This window comes from Chironomus tepperi, unplaced genomic scaffold, assembly GCF_022539635.2.
Source record: "Chironomus tepperi strain 1889 unplaced genomic scaffold, CSIRO-AGI_Ctep_v1 contig_364, whole genome shotgun sequence".
Lineage (NCBI taxonomy): Eukaryota > Metazoa > Arthropoda > Insecta > Diptera > Chironomidae > Chironomus > Chironomus tepperi.
In genome coordinates, this window is record NW_027226486.1 from 1,114,403 (window position 1) to 1,137,701 (window position 23,299).

General features: G+C 35.3%; 4 protein-coding genes across 4 annotated transcripts; all 4 read right to left on the bottom strand.

Annotated features, from left to right (window-relative positions):
- Nucleotides 1-1,507: 1,507 nt before the first annotated feature.
- Nucleotides 1,508-3,414, bottom strand: LOC139095222 (phospholipase A1 member A-like). Its single transcript, XM_070646505.1, has 4 exons — nucleotides 3,254-3,414; nucleotides 2,625-3,201; nucleotides 2,113-2,270; nucleotides 1,508-1,953 (listed from the first exon to the last, which is right to left on the bottom strand). Exons 1-4 carry the CDS (start codon nucleotides 3,367-3,369, stop codon nucleotides 1,851-1,853), a joined length of 954 nt encoding a protein of 317 aa, XP_070502606.1. The 5' UTR covers nucleotides 3,370-3,414; the 3' UTR covers nucleotides 1,508-1,850.
- Nucleotides 3,415-10,175: 6,761 nt separating this feature from the next.
- On the bottom strand, nucleotides 10,176-14,344 carry LOC139095223 (uncharacterized). Its single transcript, XM_070646506.1, has 3 exons — nucleotides 14,096-14,344; nucleotides 12,491-12,656; nucleotides 10,176-12,428 (listed from the first exon to the last, which is right to left on the bottom strand). The coding sequence occupies exons 1-3, from the start codon at nucleotides 14,268-14,270 to the stop codon at nucleotides 11,870-11,872; spliced, it is 900 nt and encodes a 299-aa protein (XP_070502607.1). The 5' UTR covers nucleotides 14,271-14,344; the 3' UTR covers nucleotides 10,176-11,869.
- A 786-nt stretch (nucleotides 14,345-15,130) lies between these two features.
- On the bottom strand, nucleotides 15,131-16,555 carry LOC139095225 (uncharacterized). Its single transcript, XM_070646509.1, has 2 exons — nucleotides 16,258-16,555; nucleotides 15,131-16,031 (listed from the first exon to the last, which is right to left on the bottom strand). Exons 1-2 carry the CDS (start codon nucleotides 16,418-16,420, stop codon nucleotides 15,622-15,624), a joined length of 573 nt encoding a protein of 190 aa, XP_070502610.1. The 5' UTR covers nucleotides 16,421-16,555; the 3' UTR covers nucleotides 15,131-15,621.
- A 280-nt stretch (nucleotides 16,556-16,835) lies between these two features.
- Nucleotides 16,836-19,945, bottom strand: LOC139095224 (uncharacterized). Its single transcript, XM_070646507.1, has 3 exons — nucleotides 19,730-19,945; nucleotides 19,246-19,408; nucleotides 16,836-18,522 (listed from the first exon to the last, which is right to left on the bottom strand). The coding sequence occupies exons 1-3, from the start codon at nucleotides 19,872-19,874 to the stop codon at nucleotides 17,940-17,942; spliced, it is 891 nt and encodes a 296-aa protein (XP_070502608.1). The 5' UTR covers nucleotides 19,875-19,945; the 3' UTR covers nucleotides 16,836-17,939.
- Between the last annotated feature and the right edge of the window lie 3,354 nt (nucleotides 19,946-23,299).

Below are 23,299 nucleotides of genomic sequence, written 5' to 3' on the forward strand. Positions count from 1 at the left end.
GGAGTGTTTTCAGACATGATTCTTGCTTTGAGTTGAGTTTGACAACATTTAAACTGAAACTAGAGTCACGTTGGCATGTAGATTGCTTTTTGAATCGCATGCTGTATAAAGCTATGGTACACAATTTGGACAACACTGCACTAAAGACAGCCAATATGGCCTGGAAACACCTCCCCAAACAGACAACAAGCATGCTTCCATATTACAGATAGACCTTTACGGTACCTAAAAGCGGTCTCTTTGCCTGTTAGGTTTCTTTCCGAAGTTTTCACAAAATGTACGTTTTTAGATAACTCAAGTGACCCTGAATACTTAAAAACAGCAAATAGCCGTACGAAGTATTTAATACGACCCTCGAGAAGCGTAAATATTTGCGCAAGTGCCAAAATTCTTATAAAAGAACCTTCAGGAACAACTGTACATCCACAATACATATACTTTTCTATAAACTATAGATATTACTTACGTATTTCTGCGTCCCATGATCACATCTTGTTGACACGAGGCATTGATAGGACGATTTCCTGTATATCCGTAGTTGCATTCGCTCTTAAATACTGGATTATAGGTGTAGTTGTATGTAAATGAATAAGCATACATGTATGGACACATTCCATGAGATCCCTGCCGAAAATTCAACAAATATCTAAAATCCATAATTATTTTATAAAGTTCTCCGGCTTACCAACGGTTCTGGCTGTCGACCATCTTGCCATACTCCACAATGACCCATTTTGAAGTTGATATGTCCATCGTAAATTCCTGTCCCGTACCCAAAACTATTCGTATTTATTACTTGAACAAGTTTAGCAGCTTTATGTGCTGGTGCATAGCCAAAATCACCAGTAAAAAAACTAGGTCCAGCTGGATCACAAAGGTCCATTCTTGATATTTGCGGAATTCCATTGTTCAATGCCGCAATTGCATTTCCAGCTCCAGCAGCAAGTCTAGCACCGAAACTAAATCCGAACACATGCATGCGGTTGTAATTGCCGAAAAGATTCATGACATTGACTAAGGCGTCACGTAGTAGGAAGTATCGATACACAAGATCGCCATATCCCAATGTTGAGAAGCAGGAATAATCCATAAAAATGACACATCCACCAGCGAATTTTCGAGTAGCATTCATGACATGTGGAACCCATTTTGTGTAATAAAATCCTTCCATCCATCCATGTACAATGAAGGAAAGTGTGACGTCGTTGGGACATGCTTTAAGGATGTTGGTCATAGTTGTGGATGAAAAATTGAATGCAGTTCCACTAAAAAGATTGAATTGTTAGGAATTACGTCAAATTGAACATTAGATGCTGTGGACTTACTTCTCTGGATGAATCTGAAAGAATATCCGTCCAGGCACATTGTAAATGGCAAACGGATCCTGACTTGATGACTGACTAGACGCTAAGTTTACTAGCGTGGCAACAAGAAATATTTTAAATAACGACTTGATCATCCTTATCCTGTAAAAATTGACGAGACACTGAGATAACAGGCAGGAACATAAAAATTTATCGTCGTAACTTTATTTGCTTAAGAATGTAAGGAAACACATTTACATGAACTATCAATATTTGCTTAAAATGTTATAACATACCCGAACAGACACTGAGCATGGCTACATCAAGGAGTACACTCAATGAATATAAACATGTGCTATGTCTGGTCGGGATATTAAGTAACAAATGCAATTAATAAAGTAATTTTCAATTAATTAACAGAGCTGATTATTTGAATAGCTGTGAACGGTTCCAATATTCCAATAAAGTCCAAGATCCAGATGCAGAGTGATGTAAATATTACTTAATTTAATAGCTGCATATTAGGAACTTATTAAAACACTTGAATTAACAAGTTGTTTTTCCTTTGGGATAGTTATTAATTGTGCCATTGTAGACGTATGGAGCACATTTGGCTGTTGGAATCACAACATCTCCGTAGCAGAAAACGCTAAAATTAAGGAATTGTTTTAGTAATCAGTAATAGCTTTAGGATTAGTGGTTCAGTCAAAAATTGCAGGCCTGCATTAGCTGCATTGCTTTTGTGCAAGCCTTATGGTTATTTAAGGCTACAGACCATCAATTTTGGACGAAATTGAATTGTACTTACGTATTTCGTCGACCCATGATCATAGTCTGTTGACACGTGGCATTAATTGGACGATCCTTAGTATATGAATAGTTGCATTCGTTTTTATAAAGTGCATTATAGGTGTAGTTGTTTGTGAATGAGTATGCGTACATATATGGACACATTCCATGAGATCCCTAAGAAATAAAGCGAATAAAGGATAATAAAATTGGATAAATTTAAGATTCTGCTCCATATCAGGTTATAGTAGTGCTGTTCATACTTTATTGTACCACGTCACACATACCTTGGTAGGAAGCCATGACCGAAACTACTCACAGCTTGCGTGGCATCTTCTAAAAAGTCAATGTTCAAACACTATTGTGACGTGGCACTCCATTTGAACAACACTAGGTTTCACATGCCCCCAAATTTTCTAGCTATACTCCTGCATGTCGACACCAGACTCATCTGTGCACATCCAATACCCAATAAATCATCTAAAGCATATAATCCCTAACCCCATAAAATCCCTCTACACTTAATCTTACCATAGGTGGAGATCCTTGACCATCCTGCCACAATCCACAATGACCCATCTTAAAGTTAATATGTCCATCATAAATTCCCGTTCCATATCCAAAACTATTAGTATTAATAATTTGAACAAGCTGGGCTGCTTTTTGTGCTGGTGCGAACGTTTTATCTGTAGATGCAAAGTTAGGTCCAGCTGGTTCACAAAGATCCATTCTAGCGATTTTAGGAACTCCATTGAATAAATTTGTGATATTATTTCCAGCACCAATTGCAAGTCGAGCACCAAAACTGAATCCAAAGGCATGCATCTTGTCATAATTTTCGAAAAGTTTCATTGTGTTGATTAAGACGTCACGTAGGAGATAATATCTAGCAACAAGATCACCATAAGCCAAGGCAGCAAAGTATGAGTAATCCATGAAGATGACACATCCGCCAGCATATTGGAGTGTGCTGTTGACTACCAATGGCACCCATTTGGTTTTATAAAATCCTTCTGTCCATCCATGAACAACCCATGAGATTGGAGCTGTAGTTGGACAGAATTGACGCGCAATTGTTATGTTTGAGGTTAGGTTGAATGGTTTGGCACTGGAATTGATTTTTTTAGGTTCTGATTTCAGCAATAAATCTTAAATCTTACCCTTGTGGATGAACCTGAAAGTATACACGAGACAGCACAGTTGTATAATTCTCTAAACCTGATGCCACGCTGAATAACGTGGCAATAGCTACAATGCTTATGCAAAATTTAACCATACTTATCACTGAGAACGGAGATGTGTTACTATCTATAATAATTTATAAATTTCACTTATAAAGTTTTCTGAATTCAAATTTTTAATCAAGTATATTGACACAATTGGTACGAATATTCAATGGTAAATGAATGGGTGGAAATGTATTGTTCTGAAGGATTTGACCACGTAGGTTATTGCGTGTGCGTATGCTATATGTGTGGGATTTGAAGGGAATTTAAAAATTTTGCAATTATCTGTTGAAGATGATTAGATCATTTTGGACCATTGTGTATTGTAGGGCTTCAATGAAGTGAATTGAATAAGCTCAGGAGCTTAGCCAGTTTTGTCCCTCAATGGCCCCTCCTGGCTTTCTATCTTGCCCCCAATGGCTCCTTCTGGCTACCAGCCTGGCCCCCAATGGCTCTCCTCCTGGCTACCAGCCTGGCCCCCAATGGCCCCCTCCTGGCTACCAGCCTTGACCTGAATGGCCCCTCTCTAGGCTACCAGCCTTGCCTTCAATGGCCTTCTCCCGGCTACCAGCCTGACCCCCCTTCTGGCTACGTCCCTGAATAAGCTTCTGCTACTGACTAAAATGGCTCAAATTATTTGCGATTCTTTAAATTTCCTAACCTCAATTAGTCGATCTTTTGCGATTAAATTCACAATCAATTCACATTCCAAACCTCAAATGCATGCATATTCAGCTGTTGTTTAAAACTGAAAAATATTTGATATTGAAATGACGTTAGACAATGTCGTTTGACATGTGTTTTGTCTTATCAGAGATAATCAATAACAAAATTTAATTTGATGATCTTGTCATATATCTCAGTGAATATGATGAGGAACAGACATCAATAATAAAACTCATCTGTTGTCCAAGGTCAGTACTTTTCGTATTGATGATCATGACTTGCTCTCATTTTCTGTTTATAGGCATAAATACTCTCTGTGCTGTTCTCTTTAAAATGTCCACATTACCTGTTTTTATAAGGCATGCGACAAATTTATCAAAATGTCAATTTTAAACTTCATATGCTATTAATACCGGCTGTTAGTGAGTCATACACATATTAATAAGAAGAACTGCACAGATCAATCAACACAAGTCTGACCTTTCCTATATTAAACCACAACAATTAAATTCTCTCAAAAAAAATCATAATTTTGATGCCAAAATAAAGCTTGATGTGGAGTGCCTTAATTACATTTAGCCATTTAACACTATGAACTTCAAAATATATATAGATATTGACTCGGTACATAAAAAATATCTATCGAAAATAATAATTAGTTTTCTGTTATGTTATGGACAATAATATTATCCATAGCCTTTAGTCAAAGACCTTGAAATAAGGCGCAGCTGAAGTGATGCAGAAAAAAAATGATTTTTTTTTGTTGATGGAGATACGAAGTGAATTGGATACTGTAAAGAATTGGCAAAATATAGTATGAAGGATTTAAATGGGTAATTTGGAATTGGTTAAGAATTTCTTGGTTAAGGTTGGCAATGGCGTAGCGAGGGCTTTTGGTTCAATTTTTCAATTCTTCCATTTTGTTTGCTTTAGGACAGGAAACTTAGGGACCGTTTATTTATTATATTCACACCGTTTTCACGTGTGAATGTATTGAATTTGTTCAGATTGAAAAATCAGTTTTTTGGATTTTTCAGCAAAACTAAGCACAATGGCAAGTTTTGTTCTATTGCAAAAAGTTTGTGCCTGGAATTCCTCACCATAATCAAAAAACAGATTTGAAATTGGTTAAGGCATTGCTGAGAAAATCGAAAAATTCGCTTTCTGTAAGCAAGCAAACAAGCAAACAAGCAAACAAGCAAACAAGCAAACAAGTTAATCAGCAAGAAATCTCAATAACGAGACATCGTAGAGACTTCTAGTTTTTTGCAAACGATCCGTGCTGCTCTATAGAAGAGCTGATTAGATTTTGGGCATGGCAGGAACAGCCGTTGCTTCTAAAAAAGCAAAAAACTTTCGTTTTCATACAAAATTTCAAAATCAATGTTTTCTATGATTTTTTGAAACTTTTAACATTGCATGAAAACTACGAAAAATATTTATAGCCTGCTCGCTGGACCTTAATCCCTCAAAAATTTGCCAAGCGAAGCTTGGCCTACCCGCTGGAGCCTGATTCCTCAAACATTTGCCAAGCGAAGCTTGGCCTACCCGCCGGAGCCTGATCCCTCAAACATTTGCCAAGCGAAGCTTGGCCTACCCGCTGGAGCCTGATTCCTCAAACATTTGCCAAGCGTAGCTTGGCCTACCCGCTGGAGCTTGATTCCTCAAACATTTGCCAAGCGAAGCTTGGCCTATCCGCTGGAGCCTGATTCTTCAAACATTTGCCAAGCGAAGCTTGGCCTACCCGCTGGAGCCTGAACCCTCAAACATTCGCCAAGCGAAGCTTGGCCTACCCGCTGCAGCCTGATTCCTCAAACATTCGCCAAGCGAAGCTTGGCCTACCCGCTGAAGCCTGATCCCTCAAACATTTGCCAAGCGAAGCTTGGCCTACCCGCTGCAGCCTGATTCCTCAAACATTTGCCAAGCGAAGCTTGGCCTACCCGCTGGAGTCTGATCCCTCAAACATTTGCCAAGCGAAGCTTGGCCTACCCGCTGGAGCCTGATTCCTCAAACATTTGCCAAGCGAAGCTTGGCCTACCCGCGAGACTTTTTATTGGACGGTGTGAATATATCCGCATTGGGTTTCTACCCGATACACTAGTTAAGTAACAATTCTTGGCGCATCCCCTCCACCCTGCGTAACAAAATCTCGATTCCATGCCTTACGGTATAAGTGAACGATCTTTAATTTGGCAAATGACAAAATTGACTAATTTTGTCACCAAAGATGTTCTTTCTTATTTCTATCCCAAAAGAAAAGTCAGGGCGCACCGGAGGAAATGTCCTACTTTCTCAAATCTAGTTACGCTTTCACGACCTCTTTGTTTAGCAAGATTCTCGTCTCATTATTGCAATCTTGAAAGCATATTCCTACTCTCATATATTATTCGACTCTCCAGTTCAGTGATGAGCAGCCTGTTTGCCGCGGCATATTAATGCGGCGCCAAAAATGCATGAATATGCCATGAAACATATTATAACTGCAGGATACTTACTACTGCCTTACTCATTCCACTAGCTTCTCTAGGAAGATCACAGTTCTAAGGCCTAATAAACCAACGAAGCCTCAATACCTACCTATTAACAGACATAATTTTCAAAATACCTTTCCTTCCATCTTCTCAATGCCAAATCTCTCTCAAAACAGAAAATTATCTCAAACTCAATTAATTTTAACAATCCACATTATCAGTCATTTTCTGTATGCAGCAACAACTGGATAACAACTTCATAACATCACGATTAGACCATTTATTATTATCGTTTTGTATTTAAATTTTTCTACCGCTGCTGTTGCTGATGCTTCATATTTGTTATTGTTGCTCCATTATGCAAATTACACGCAATGCTAATTTGACCAATTCATTGTAAATTTTACTAGCATGTTGAATGCATAGACAAGACAAATGTGGTTGAGGAATGACCAAAAAGCACATAGAAGTTGAACTTTTTGCATTCAGTTTACATAATTGATTGATATATTCCATTAAATAATCTTATATTGTGCCATAAACAGTCTATTGTCCAGTTTGATTTTCATTATCGACTGTGCGACGTGAATGGACGTCTGCATGAATGAATGAAGAGAAATATTTAAATAACATGAATTTTTTATGAATATTTCTCGTATTCGTTATCAATTCATCCATCTCCATAAACATCTTAATTGTCATTCCTATTTTAATATTCAAAAGATACAAATTATTAAGTTTGAACTTAAACTTAATTTGAATGATTTTTCAAATTTTTGTGTTATTTATATGGGAAATGGAAATGGAAATGGAAATGATTTTTGGGACGATTAAGAGTGTCCAGAAAAGGCACAGAAAATTTTGGAACGATCCGGAGTGTCCAGGAAAGGCACAGAAAAGTTTTGGGACATTCGGAGTGTCCAGGAAGGGCACAGAAAAGTTTTAGACAGTTTGGAATGTCCAGGAAAGTCACAGAAAAGTTTTAGACAGTTTGGAGTGTCCAGGAACGACACAGAAAAGTTTTGGACAGTTTGGAATGTCCAGGGAAGTCACAGAAAAGTTTTAGACAGTTTGGAATGTCCAGGAATGACACAGAAAAGTTTTGGACAGTTTAGACTGTTTAGGAAGGACACAGAAAAGTTTTTGGACGGTTCGTAGTGTCCAGAAGGGCACAGAAAAGTTTTGATACTCAAAATCAGCCAATAACATTCAAAATCAATTCAGCAATTAAATTTCATTACCCAAGTTCATTGCTGAATCAAAATAAAAATCCATTCAAATCAGCCACAGCATGCAATGTCATGACATTGCTCAATGTCCTGCAAAACAAGGAAAAAAAATTAAATTAGCTGCAAAACTTTTCATCCTTGAACATAAAATTGAATTAAGTTGTTTTTGCAGTAGCGACATGTCAATAGCAACGGAAGCATTTAAGCCCTTAGGCTAGGATTGTAGCTTACCAAAAATGGACAATTCCATCAATTTTTCATACTTTCGTTTTGGGTTTGAGTTATAAGCTCTTTTTGAGGAAGATGAATTGTTCGGATTTGATGTGTAGTGGTTGAGGATTGAAGGAAGCTGTGGGGTTGTTTGAAACAGAGTTTGCAATTGACCGAGTGCAATCAGCAAAAACCCGTTGACATCATCTACTATCGACAATCAACGGCGACCGTTGACATCTTCCTTCGGTCGCCGTCGGTCATCTTTGATCGGGCGTCTTCGATCGCCGTCGGTATTTTTCGGTCGTCTTCGGTCACCGTCGGTAGTCTTCGGTCATCGTCAGTGATTATCGGTCGTCGTCGGTCCAGATGAATGTCGATTACAGAATACAGTCGATTGTCAACTCTGGTTCGAAAATCCACAGTTCCAATGTACGTCATTTAAGCCCAAATCCCTTTCTATAAGCTTCACATAAAAAGTGAAAAAAAAAAGATTATTTAAAATTACTTTTGGCTTGCGGTCGTTTGTTAATGCTGTAAAAATATTTCACCTTTTTTGATGACTTTGAGGTCATTGTGGTCAAGCTTCCTTATTGCTTGTCTTGAAGAAATTGCCACAAAATCCATTGAAAGTTTTTTTTTTGTTTTAAGTAAAAGTTGCAAAATGTCATTAAAATTGGACTAAGATGTATGTTTAATTTACGGATTTACGATACTTTCGCCTTAAGAGGCACTTAATGTGGACGGTCTAGGAAAGTAAAATGTGAAAGATTTATGGTAAGCTATCTAAGCTGTATTAATAAAAGTTCATAAAATCTAATTTCTAATAAAACATAAAGTAAGCATCCTTATATGATTATCATCCTACACATAATGCACATCACAGAAGTCAACAAATTTATTACATTTCACTCTTGCCATCCTCACGTCTCGACTTCATTCATCCTACATAGATCAGCTCATAGATAAATTTGTACTTCATTTCCTATATCCACTCGAATGACAAATCACGAAAATATTTTTTGCAGAAGAGTATCTGGCAAATAACCTGAAATAACGACGTGAGAAAATGTGAATCATCGTCATCATCACTTCACGTCTCATATGTTTTCACTTTCACTAATTTAATTTAACTTTTTTGCACTCTCTGCGCTTCCTCTCGGTATGAATTTATGTAGAGGAAAGCAAGAGATATGATTTTTATGAAGTTGGGATGGGATGTGTGAGTGAAGCGCAGTTCTTGGATTTTCGATTTTTCACTTTCGAAATTGAAATTTCACTTTCGGAATTGAATTTTTCACTTTTTTAACTTTCGAAATTGAACTTGTAACTTTGGGAATTGAACTTTTTACTGTTTTTGACTTTCGAAATTGAACTTTTAACTTTCGAAATTAAATTTTTCATTGTTTTCAATATCAAAATTGAAATTTTACTTTCGAAATTGAATTTTTAACTTTTTTCACTTTCGAAATTAAACTTTCAATTTTCGAAACTGAATATTTCACTTTTTCACTTTCGAAATTTAACTTTTAGCTTTCAAAATTGCACTTTCGAAACTGAATTTTTCACTTTTTCACTTTCGAAGTTGAACTTTTAACTTCCAAAATTGAATTTTTCACTATTTTTCACTTTCGAAATTGAAAATTTGAACTTTTAACTTTCGAAATTTGATTTTTCACTGTTTTTCACTTTCGAAATTGAAATTTTTTTTTTCGAAATTGAATTCGTAGTTCTCAAATTTGAACTTTTAACATTCGAAATTAAAACTTTAACTTTCGAAATTAAAAATTTCACTTTCGAAATTGAAATTTAAATTTAATTATTGCAAAATCCAGGTCAATCCGTCCCAAATTCTACACTTCATATCACAAAACTCTTCACTTTTTAAAAATCCATAAACAATTTATTTTCTTTCCAGTCATTTCCATCACAATTTCATGTTTCTTCACTTCTTCTTTAAATTACAGAAAAATAATGATAGTAAGGTAAATAAATACATACATGTCCGTACTTCATGATTTAACAATCAATTTGAAAGTGTTATAATGCTGCGATGTGCAAAATCTTCAATTTTGATGGGTTAGTCAGCAGTATAATTGACCTTAACCGTGTAATTAATTTGAGGTACATGAAGTGTTTGTTATGATGTGATTTTTTTTTGCCGCTAAACTTAATAAATTGTTTGACGTGTGTTCAATTTTTACTTTCATTGATGTGAATTGATGGCCAATATTATGATTTCTAATATTTTTAGGTTAAATTATTGAAAAACTGCGGAACTTACAGAGGTAAAATAAAAAGTTATCTTTATTTTTGACCTTAAAATTTAATTTGTTAAAAATAGTAATCTACATTATTGTTCACTCATACGATGACTACCCGTGTGACACAAAGATGACTAAGACTGTCCTCATCCAGCCATGTGTCACCCGGGCTAGTGTTGTATTTCCATTATTTATGACGAGAAAATTTCATTTTCACGTTTAAAGTCATTTGAGGGTTTTGAGGATTATTTTTACGTTTTCAATCACCATTAAAGCTACCATCACAACTACACAGCTAGGCAGGAGACGCATCTAGGAACTTTATATTTAGGTGGGTCAGTTTTTGTAGGATTTTTTAAGTTTGTATTTTTTAGGATTTTGTACTTAGAAAAATCTTTTAAAAATGATAGTTGAAGCTTTAGATGCGCTCCAGCTGCTATTCATCCTAACATTTTGTCTAACATTCCTTTGGATCGGATTTTTTTAAGTATACTCTTGGAGAGTTTGGTTTCTTAGAACCTTATATTTTACCGAGTTGACAGGTTTTTGGTTGACTTGATGTATGTCTAGTTGTCAATTGAGGTTGTGGAGTGGTTTCGTTGTTTACTTAATTAGTCTAGGGATCATGGGTTCGAATCTCACTAAGGGAAGTGTTTCAAGTGGTATGCTTGAGCAGCACAATGTGGCAAACTACATTTTTAGAAGCGAATCGTAGATAAATCAGCAGTCCGTTCCGCTCCGTTTCCGTTACTTTGCCTATGTGGCGATGTCCAAGTGAATATTTTGTGCTCGGGAAATAATCTGGAACAGTGGGTTGAAGCCTGTATTTGTTGGCTACAGATAATTGTCGCTTTATATGCGGATTGTCTGGTGAATCCTCGCTCGTTATCCAAACTGCCATTTGTCTTGTGATGCATCTTATGCACAGTTGTGGAACTGTCCTAACGTTGCCACATTTGGTATTGGTAATTGGCTAAGGGTAACCAGCGATAAAGCCAGTTCCAGACGCTAACTGATCAGTACACTTGTATGCAAGTAAGTAGATCTGTCTTTAGATTTGAACAGCTGATGTGTTGAGATAATCCGATCCCTAGAACCAGATATCGAATAGCGACGACTTTAGTCGTCATTATAACTACACATACACCTAGTTAAACAAGAAACCTGTCACTCGGTCGTACTTAGAGCAATAATATAATCAGAATAGTTCATCAGAGATCAGAATCTTTCATTAAATATATCCCATCCCTAAAAACTAGTCCCGACTATGCCCTTAAGCTAGTATATAACCCTTTAATATTGAACCTCAAATCACTAATACACCAACAACTTTTTTTTTTTCTAAAATCAATCGGACCGAAAATTTCCAAAAAATGTTCAATCCGATCTTCAAAAATATAGTCACAACCAGTCTAAAAACTCGTCAAGCTCATATTGAACGACTTCATAAGATAAAAATGATGAAGAATGACATTAATCATAATTGTTTTTTTTTTGTGGTTAGATTTAGACACCATAAAGTCCATAAACATATGCTGGATAAAATTGATATCAATTTTTGTCATCAAACAGTTAATTTTTTTTTGGAAGCACAACAAATTTGTGCACATTTAAGTTAAAAGTATTAACTTCAGCACATAATACAAAAAAAAGAATTCATTGAGCTTACATTTATTACATAATTGTTTTGTTTGTTGTCTAAATTCTTATTTATGAGTTCCAATATCCATATCCACCACCATAATTTGAATAATTCGGTGTATTTTGACCTGAGCCATTCATTGCATCATATCGATATGATTTCTGTGAATTTGGTGTACGTCTTTCATGATATGGAGACGATTCCCTTAGTCCTCGATGATATGTCACTTCCGATGGTGAATAGGAAGGTCCACGAACTTCACATAATGATGATTGACGATAAACTCTTTGGGATGTTATTGCTGGTGATGTTCGTTGTTGTGGTGAATATTTATCTTGAAAATCAGACACTTGACGGTATATCCGACGTGGTGCAACGGGTTGTGAGATACGACGTGGTTTTGATGATGGATATAGTGACGATGCTTGTGTTGTTGGTAATAAATTGTATGTAGAACTTTGTGAATCAGGTGAATATGAATCTTGACTAATTAGTTGCTTTGAATTGTTTCTAAATTCAGCATAATATGGAACATTTGATAGTTCCAATGTTAAATCTTTGGGTGAGGACTTGGACGATGGAAGATTTTGAGATGATACTTGCTGTCCAGAATTATTGTCAGTATTTCTATGGATATAAGAATCTTAGTAAGTCATTGATAATTATGAAAATGTAATTTTATAGCTTACAGCGTAGCTGGCTTTCCTGTCATGTTAATACTGACTTCATCAGAATGAAAATCAGGTACTTGAGGGACATCCGTTGGAGGTTTAATTGTTATTAATTCAGGCCGAACGTATGGAAGTGGAATATTTTTAATAGCTGTACGCTCTTGTCGTTCTCTAAGCGCACGATCTAAGGAATTAAGGATGTAGATAAGATTCAAAACTTGAGTTGATGGCTTGACATAATGTCTAGTTAATAACTAGACTTAGAGTCGAATAATGACAAATTTTACGTAGCTTTCGGAAGATAACTTCCTCAATCGCTCTAAGGTCTAGCTATTAACTAGATATTATGTCAAGTTGTTCACTCGGAAAAAGGTCAGTAAGAAGAATTATGTGGGATTTAGAACATGGTCTTTAAAGGAAATGGAAGACAAAAGTTATGAGCTTTGGTATTTGATTATTATTCCATCGAAGACTATTCAGAGGGAGGATGAGTTGGCAATCAATTGTCTAGGATTTTTCCAGTCCAGGAGACTGACAACTGTGGTGACAAAGTTTGTCTTTTTTGTCTATTTTGGCACATTTTGTCACCTTTCAGTATTTTTTTTTTGTCACTTTCCGGATTACTTGTCATCTAAATTGTCTGCCCCCTTCGAGACAAAAGTCCTAAAACTGCATCATGACTCAAAACATTTCTGGATATGCCAATAATCCTGCACCTGGTATGGTGTAGAATTAGAATAGACTCGAAGATATTGAACCATATGGAGGCGAATCTGTCAAAGCAGGAGTTAAGCCTCTGTAGTCGAAAGGATAGGCAACATGTCAGAAATCTGTAATCCTCTCTTTTATGAGGACGTGGGTTCGATTCCCATTGAACTCCAATTTCTTAATCATTATTATCGATCATGTCAATATGACAAGGACTCTCATCACATTCCCAAATGCAACAGGTTACCATTACTCGAGCTTATATCTAGTCTAATTGTAGAACTTGTCATGAAATTTCAAGCCTTAAAGCTAAGGACATACTAATCCCCAAGCCTGCCTCATTCAAGATTACACTTTACAGTCCATTAATATTAAAGGATTCACGCTTAATGCTCTGCGCATTTATGTAATTTTATGTCTCTCATCTTGATTGACATTCAATTTCCGAAAGTGCTTAATTTATGGATTTTCCTAGGCTAGATCGCGACATATTGTCTACGATATACAGTTACAGCACGTGGGTAAAACCAAGTAAATAAACAATATTTCATTAAAAAATAGAGAGCATTAAATTCTCTCTGCGCAGAAGTAAGGAACAAGATGTAAGTTTCTATTTCGTTAATTAAAAGCAATTCATCAAGTTGTCAAATGGATGAATGAACCTTTGAAAGCTTCTTTTTAATTATTAATAAGCTCATAGAGTAAGTATCGACTTTTTTTTATTTGTGTGTTGGACTTCCTGTGTGTGGATTTTATTTATTATTTATGTGTCAAGCTGTAGAGTTCCTTTTTGGCACAAAAGATTTTTTGTTTATTTTGCTATAAACTGCTGTTTTTGGCGCAACTATGCCTTAATGGAATTTTTTGTTTACATCTGTAAACTTATGTAAAGGACATCCAAGTTATATCACTCACCTAGATATTTTTCTTTCTTTTTCTTCTTGCTTTCATCCGCTGCGTTCTGAGAAGGAGACTTTCCCGTTTTGCAAAAACATACACAAAGGCACGATAGAAAAACAACAATTATTAACATTATGAGAAATATTGCGACAGTTCCACCTTCAAAATATACTCTTATATCAAAATCCATGTTTAATAGCTGTATAAATACAAGTTTATGACTGTTTAAAAATATTATTCTCGAACCTTAAAATATTTTTTGATGTTCGTCGTTGAATGAATTTATAAGAAATAATGAGAATTGGAAGAAAATATGTGTATGAATGTCCTAGGATGAAAAGGACGAAGAGAGTCGAGCGATAAGAAGAGAAAATTGTGGATTTTGCGCAGAAACATTGTTTGCCGTTAAATTGTATGTAATGGAATTGATGTAAAGCTTTATTAGTGTCAACATAGTTTGAACATTTCAATTTTGTAATTAAAATTGTTGTTTTATTATTGCAGGGGTGTAGCTAGGATGAGAATTATTTTAGGTTTTAAATTGTTATTTTGAACAATATTGGATGTAATTTTGTAGCACTCAGGATCCAACTAGCTACATTCGCAATTCATGATAATAATAATTAAAAAATGAAGAATAATTAAAAACATTTAAATTTAAATTGGAAAAGCTTAAATTTTTAAAAATTTATTTTAAATTTTTGAATTTAAAAATAAATTATTTTAAATTTTTGAATTATAGGTATTAAATTTTGAAAATATGTTTTTAAATTTCAAATTATTTTAATTCTTAAATTTAATTGAATTTGAATTTAAAACCAAAAACGTTTTTCCAAAAAAAAAAATTAAATTTTTAAAAAACATTTTTTATATTTTTAGGAAACTAAAAATTTTAAATTAAATTTTAATTGAATCTCCAAACTTTTTTAAATTTTAAATTTTAAGAATTAATTTCAAATTTTTGAGTTTTTAAAATTTTTGAATTGAATGAAAATGAAATTTGAAACTAAAATCACATTTTTTAAATTTTGAATTTAAATTATTTTAAAAATATTTTTAAATTTGTGAAATTTTTGAAGGGAATTTTTTAGCCTTGAATTCTAGGAACTATATGAATTCTTGTGACAAAATATATAATTTGAATGAAAAAAATACTTTTCAAAAATAGTTACATTATTTTTTCATAAATGCACGAATTTTTAAAGCACTTAGTTTACTTAATTAACAAATATAAAATATTTTAAGCATTATTAAGGCAGTATTATTTGAACTGTTCCATTTGTTCACTTATTACAGTTTTGTCCATGCTTTGTGTCACGGCACGCTTCTGTGATTTTTTGGAGAAAGTCATTAACCGTATGACGTGTGTGGTTTTGGTCAAGATTACCACCAAGGTGTGTCGTGATGGAGAGAAAGTTTGGACAACACTGACTTATTACATACAATGGTGCTGTAAATGCGACTAGGAATTCCGAGAATTCTATTGTCCATTTTTGAAAAAAGTTTGCTGTTCTGTAATAAGGACCGTTGACTTTAGTACTTTATGATTGTTTAGATGCCAAAAATATCATAGCTTCTCCATAACTAGGCAGTTCATAATTATCCTGAGATACATCACCAGCAGGAGGTGCAGATGGGACAACATTTAAGTGATTTGTGCTTCTAGATGCTGAAAGTTGAGATGCTGGTTGACCGAGAGTTGATAGATTGTGATTACTTCTAGACAGTTGATTTATAGCTTCTCCATAACTTGGAAGTGGAAGATCATTTGATTCCGATAACTCATTAATCCACCCAATTGTAGGTGGACGTGATGGTGTAACTGAAGTTGGTTGTATTTGCTGTACAATTTCAGAATGCGATCGCTGTCCAGGTCGAGGTCGAAATTCAGGTATTTCGAGACTTGCATCATAATTTCTTAATGGCTGATATTCAGTTTCCTCTTCTTCTTCTAATAGTAAAGTAATGTAAAGAAAAACAAGATAAGAATATAGTAAAGCTGCTCACCGGCAAGTGATGTGAGAGAGAAAATGTTTTTTGAGAGTAAGGCAGAGATAAGCTCTGCGCAGTTCTCTCAATTTTTTGGATGTGAAGGCGTAAAAATCATTTCATAAACAAACACTTGAAATTGAAATGATTTTGAAATATTTAAGGAATTAAGGAACTAAGTCACTTACCTCTACCCGCATACGGTTCAAGCCTTAAGCTCTGACTATAATCTTGAGTATAATTCGAATTACTGTTTTTAAGGAAATTTTTTATGAATTCGCTGAATACAACCAGTAAAAAGAGTCCAATAACAATAAGGATCGTTTTGAAAAGCGCTGGACCGTCCACCATTGTCTTAATGGCTATTATTTACTTAATAGTTGTATAAAAATCACTTATTTATATTTTTAAATCCATATAAATAATTTAAAATTTAAAAAATTCTAAAAATAACCTCTGAGAATGCTTTACGCTGCCAAAAATGCGTGAATTAACTGAAAAAAGAGAGAATAAGTTAAAATTGAGAGAAAAAAACCAAAATCATATGGTGAAATAGAAAAATGAATTCATAGATATGTCATGTTTACTCTAAAATTGCGTCACTGTACTGTGACCTTGGAGATTTTCAATTGCTTTTTATTTTTTTTTTTCGATTTTCTTCAATTTTTTAATATTTTTTTTTTATATTTTTTTTAATTTTATTGAAACTTTTTCGATTTTATTTAATTTTTCTATTATTTTAATTCAGTTTTATTTAAATTTCTTCATATTTTATGAATTTTTATTTTATTTAATTCAGTGGTGGATAACCTGTGTGAACAAATTTTTAGACACCCCTCCCACTTTCGTTACAAGTTTTTCATTAAAAATTTTTAAATTCAAATTTATTTTGTATAACCCAGTGTTGGACAATCTGTGTGTCGCGGCACTGTCCACCAATTTTTTTGATAATACCATGAACGTTATGTCGTGTTAAATTCTTTTAATTTTTTCACATTCTTTTTATTTAACTCAGTGTAAGCCAACCTGTGTGCCACGAAACAGTCCACTAATTTTGTGGAAATGACACGAACCTTTTTTGTGTTTAATTTCTTCAATTTTTTTCACATTTTTTCAATTTTCTTCTAATTATTTTATTTAATACAGTGGTGGGGAATCTGCGTGTCACGACACATTAGTGCCATAAGTCATATGCCGTCTTGAATTCCTTTCTTTTTTCACATTTTTTTCCTCAATTTATTACAAATTTGTCCAGTTGTGGACAAACTATGTGCCTCGGAACACTAGAAAATGCCATTAACTGTTTGAACTGTGTGATTTGGATCGAAACTTACCATGAAGGTGTACCTCGAAAGATAAAAGGTTGTTCACAATTGATTTTAACCCTTAAATCAGTGTTGCTCAAACTTTTTTGCGCCACAGCACATTCTGGTGGTAAGTCTCGTTAAAAAAATGAGAAAAAGCTTGGGCAACACAGATTTAAAGGTATAGTCAGTAGTGGAGAACCTTTTTTTTTCGCGGCACACCTCAGTCCTAAGCCTCGAACGAAACCGAACACAGCATTCAGTTCATGACATTCCCGAAAAATGTCAATGACACAGAAGTGTCCCATGACACACAATTTGACCACCACTGCTCTAAATCAACATTAATGCTCACTATTGCATTCAATACATCATCTTTTATTGTCATTAAAATTTAAAATACATGCTGTCATTAATGAACAGATATGTAAATTAAAAAGTTGAACATTTTATGTCCAATTTTAAAATTAATTTCTTTCTATTTAACATTTATAAGCATTAACACTTTGGAAGCCTTGAGAATTTTTGCATAAGATTATTTCGTGTTGAACTTTTAAGTACGTCCTTTAATAGTAATCGGATCTCCATCCATAATTTTCAATATCATCTAAATCTGTGGTTGATATAGTGACTACAGGTGCTATATATGGCTGTGCTGAATATGCGTATGGTGGCGGCACATCAAGACATGGCGGTGACCGAATAGGAACTACAGATCTTGCTGGAAAATCAGTTAAAGTGTGCTCAGCATGTCGTTGTGTGTACGATAATCGTCTAGGCTGTTCTGGTGATGTTGGCATTAGTGTATTTGGAGCTGATGAATGTGGAGGATGCGATGACCTTCTCTCGGGATAATGTGCTGTCGATTTAGGCCGGTAAAATGATGACGCCCTCGTATGTCGACTTGGTGAATTTTTTCGGGATGTTCGATGAGGAGAATTTGGTGCCGAAATGTTAAGGGATGTTGGTCGTGCAATTTGATGGAAGCTTTTTGTTGAGGAATGGACTTCTGGTGGAATATGATGGTGTTTCTTTAATGTATCATATGATGAGAAATTGAATGAACTTTGAGGGGTTGGATCAGTTGATGTAGATGGCGGATGTGAAAGCTGACGAGCGGCTGTTTGTTTAAAGTCATGGCCAGAATATCTAGTTGAGGAATTGAAATAAAATGGTAATTAAATTGTAGAGAAAACTACAAAAAACAGTTAGTTAGGAATGAATAATCACATTAAGGTCCGGTTAATCGGATCCTTTAAAGCAGTGCTTCTCAAGGTTTGGTTTGAGACACATTAATGCAGTGGTGTGCAACCTTGTTTTTGTTATGATCCTCTTAGATCAGTAATGGACAAACTTTTTTTTTTAACGATTCACCTTGACGGTAAGCTTCGAGTGGGCCGCGGAATATTAGTTGCCCACCACTGATTCTAGATCCTCTAAGAAAAATTGGTAGTTTTTAAGTTTTTGATATTTTTTGCTGCGCACCTGAACATCGTCTGAGGTACACCAATGCTCCGTGTCACACAGGTTGCCAACCACTGCATTGATGTGTTGACTAAACATTCAGATGTGCCACTAACAGACTAGTCCAAATAGCACATCGGTTGATCGAACCAAAATTTTGCACCATGCCTGCGTGACTCCTAGTACGACACAAGGCATGATGCTGGGCTTAAACCCTGTCTGACCGATTAGAGTCGATTTTCTATTTGCTATTCCGGTAGACATTCCGGTCGGTCTCGAGACAGGTTGAGAAACACTGCCTTAAAGTCGACTTGAAGCTCTAATGCATGCCATAGAGTATGATGTCTATACTCCAGATCTCATAGGTCATATCAAATTCCTAATATTAATCCACACTCAAATACTCACCGATTGACTGTCTCTTTTGGCAAAATCCGACTAGCTTCAGTGTGACTATTTGATGCTCGAGAGCTATTCTTATTAAGCTCCGTCGTGACCTCTTCAAGACGACTATAAGGAGTTCGTGATCCACTAGCTGCAAGTCTATCTCTTCGTTCCTGAAGGACACGCTCTGTTTGATAGAAAAGAAAATAGAATAAATAATGAGGCATAAAAGCAGTCAAGTGTAAATGACTATGTTTGTCTGAATTCATTAATTTGATGTGGGACAAGAGGGGATGTAAGAGGATTGTAAGAGTCTTTGATGTGAGAGTTTGTGTCTTATTTATCATATCCATCAAGGACATCACTTATGCTATATAATTCCAGACAATACTAATGACTTTTTCTCACAGACACTATAATTTTTTGTAAGTACAGCTTATAATGAAGCTTGTGTGTCCAGTAATTGGCTTATATATCTAATACTGTAGTACAGTGTCTTGTTATTTACCTAAATACACATCCGGCGGCTCTTCAAAATCACAGCACATACATATTAAACTCATTAATATTAAAAACGCAAATCCAATTGCAATTTCACTTCCGTAATAATAATCTCCTTCGTTATGATTCGAATAGCTATTTTGATAGGACATAGTTTAAGTACACGTAGTAGTTATTGGATATAATATCCTTTATTTTAAGGATATAAATTTCTGAAATTGAAAAAAACTTTAATTGTAAACAGAGAAATATGTAGAATAGATTGTTTGCTACGTTTTCTTGTTCTTCTCAGGGATTTTGCGCAATGTTAAGGAACGAAATGTTCTTCTTGCCTGAAATTTACTATTAAAGACTCTCCAAAAAATTCCTTAAACAAAATTTTTTATTTTTTTCAATTTTTTTATATAAAAAAGCTCTCAATTTTGGTATAAAATTATCATAAGCTTAACTTCCATATCCTAATGACAGTTTGACTGCTTCGATGCTAATAGTGCCATTGCCTCACCGTAGCTGGGGAGGTCACTATCCTGAGTTGAATTATTAATTCTAGTAGGCGTTGGCGGTTGATGAGTATGTGATGAGATGTACATGAAGATTGGTCGCGATGATTGGCTAGTGCTTGGCATTTCTGAATTTGGATGAATATCAAATAGTTGATTCATCGCTTCACCGTAGCTTGGTAGATCTAATGAGAGATTATCAATTTGTGGTGATGATGGACGTTGATTTCTTGGTGTTGGATGTTGCTCGATGTTGTTGTTGGTGTTTCTAGGATTAGGAATGGATAGATTATGTAAAAGCCTTCTATTTTATGTTATTTCATAGATTATTGGGCTTAAATTTAAGGAATTAGAAAATTCGACTAGATTGACTAGATTTGAATTGTTAAGGGTGCAGTAAAAGGTACAATCCAGCCTCTAATCTTCACAAATTCGATCCAGATTGCTCTCAAGGTTACTAGCAATATCCATAAACATGTGAGCAATTGCTCATCATCGTTGACTTCCAGGCGTACTATGGTTTGTCTATTTGAACATAGATTTTGAATTCGGCTCGGATTTTATATGAAGTCAAGTGGAATTGAACTTTTTTCATACAAAATCCGAGCTTGGATCGGCACACGTTACACGTGGCACCCGGATGGAGTTCATGTAGCAACCACATTTCATCCAAAAGAAGGCTACATGGCACTCAAAAGACAGTTACATGGCATCAAATAGCAAACCATGTGGCATCCAAGTGACGGCCACATGACATACAATAGAAAGAAATATTACATTCAAGAGTTGGCCATTTAGCATCCAAGAAGAGTTCAAATCGCATCCGAGAGGCGGCCACATGCCATCTATGAGACTGTCACATGTCACGCAAAAGGTGACCACATGGCATGAAATTGGCAGTTTTTATGGCAGTTAGCATGAAAATTGCCACTTGGAAGCCACTCGGCTACCATGATAAAATTGTGTCGATCGGTGAGTCAACTTCAAGCTCCATTGACCAGTGATGGGCAGCATGTGTACCACAGAACACAAGTATACTGCCAAAATTTCTTGGACATGTCCTGAATCGAACGACGTGTGCTGAAACCGCATCGAGACTAACTTCCAAGATGTCCCGCGAAAAAAAGATTGCCCAACCCTGGCCTTGCACTAGCCTATGCAAAAAAAATTTGGCAACCCTTAATGTAAGTTCACAATTTGTAAATATAAACAGCATACAACTAGTACTAAAATAAAGTTTATGAAGTCACAAACTTTTACCTGAATTTTGTAATTGAGAATCTCAGACATGACTATAAAATCTCTTCCAAATTTCCATATCCTTCTAGTTAAACATTCAATTTTGTGGATCTAAGACTTCCTAAAATCATTATAAAAACTTTAAAAGTTCCTTAATAACTTCCAAAATAAGTAACGAATCATCAGATATGGGTGGAATAGTCTCTAAGGAGACTAAATTCGAGAATCTCTTGCCATTCTTAAAGAAAAGAGTTCTCCAAAGGCAAGTTGACTTTCAAGGATATACGACAACATTATTTGACATATTTGGAGAGGATGCTCGCATCCTAAGTGCATTAAAAGTCGAGGATATCAAAAATCTATTGGAAGATAAGGAAGTGATGAAGATCGGTCGTGTCCATAACCTCAAACTTGAGTATGGACTGATTGAACGGAAGTATCTGCGTGAGGATTACGATTTAAGGCCAGATCATTACATTTATAGGGACGAAGAGAAAATGGACTTTAGCAACATCAATGACTCTAAGCTTATCATCATATCTGATCATGCTAGTTCCGGTAAGACTGTATCGTTAAAATACATCGCGACAAGGTTGAAGGAACAGAAGAAACTTCATTGGGTTTCCCACATTGAACTGCGTAAATTCCGGAAACTTTTTGATGTGTTTGTTGACATTGACTTAGGTTATCATGAATCCATGAATGTCCTGTTCAATTGCATCGGAATCAAGTCAGATTTTGAGTCGAAAATCCTCAAGCGCCTGCTTCAAAATGGCCGAGCAATTCTATTATTTGACGGAATCGATGAAGTCATTCCTGAATATACTGAAGTTTTGATTAAAATCTTTGGAGTCATGACAAGGAGTTACCATTCCGGGAATCAAATTTGGATATCGACACGAACACCAATGTCGACAGCATTTCAGCAAGTTCTAGAGACTCATGATGCATATAAAGTCGGTGAGTATCCAGGACATCATCAAGATGTCTACAAATTTGCTCCATTTTCTGAGCAGGAGAAGTGCAAAATAATCAATGACATGATGGAGTTTAATGGAATCAATGAAAGAGAACGCAAGATGAAGATCATGGTGGAAGTGCTGAACTATTTAGGCAGTTTAAAAATTGAAGATTCCAGTGGTAAGGATGTCGATAACTTGTACATGATCCAGTCAATTGTGGACTTCCGCCTCAAAAATTCAATCAAGCTTAATCTCAGCAGTCACTATGACGTTTATGTCAACATGATTTCGCATCAAAGAGCTTTAAGGAAGATTCATGCTACGGATCTTGAAAATGGCACGGTATTGACTGTTTGGGAAGTACATCGTGTCATAGCTTTGCAGACGTCATTTCCAAATATGGACCTAAATTCAATGTCAATAGTTCAGAGGTGGAACCAAGATAAAGCAAATTGGGTATCAGAGTATATCCAACGTTTTGGATTTATGTATGGAAGCTTAAACACTTCCTTCCGTTTTGTCCACAAAAGTTATGCTGACTTCTTCGTTGCACAGTACATGATCAACTTCCTGTATGGCAGATGTGGTGAAATGGACATTGATGAGATTAGGTTCCATGTTAATCTGTTCATCAAGATCATGTGCAGCAATAAAATGGATAAAGTATGCTGTAACTTCCTTATCAGTTACTTTATCACACATGGAAGGAGAAAGCACATTCCCGAGGCTGTAAAGACTATCATTTATGAGAATCTGCCAAGTATTCGTGATCCAACCAACATCAGTCGATATTCTAAGGATATCCTGAGAAATTTTGCATACTTCATGACATCCAATCAAGTTATGATGAGGAAGTTCCTCAGACTTGACGATGAC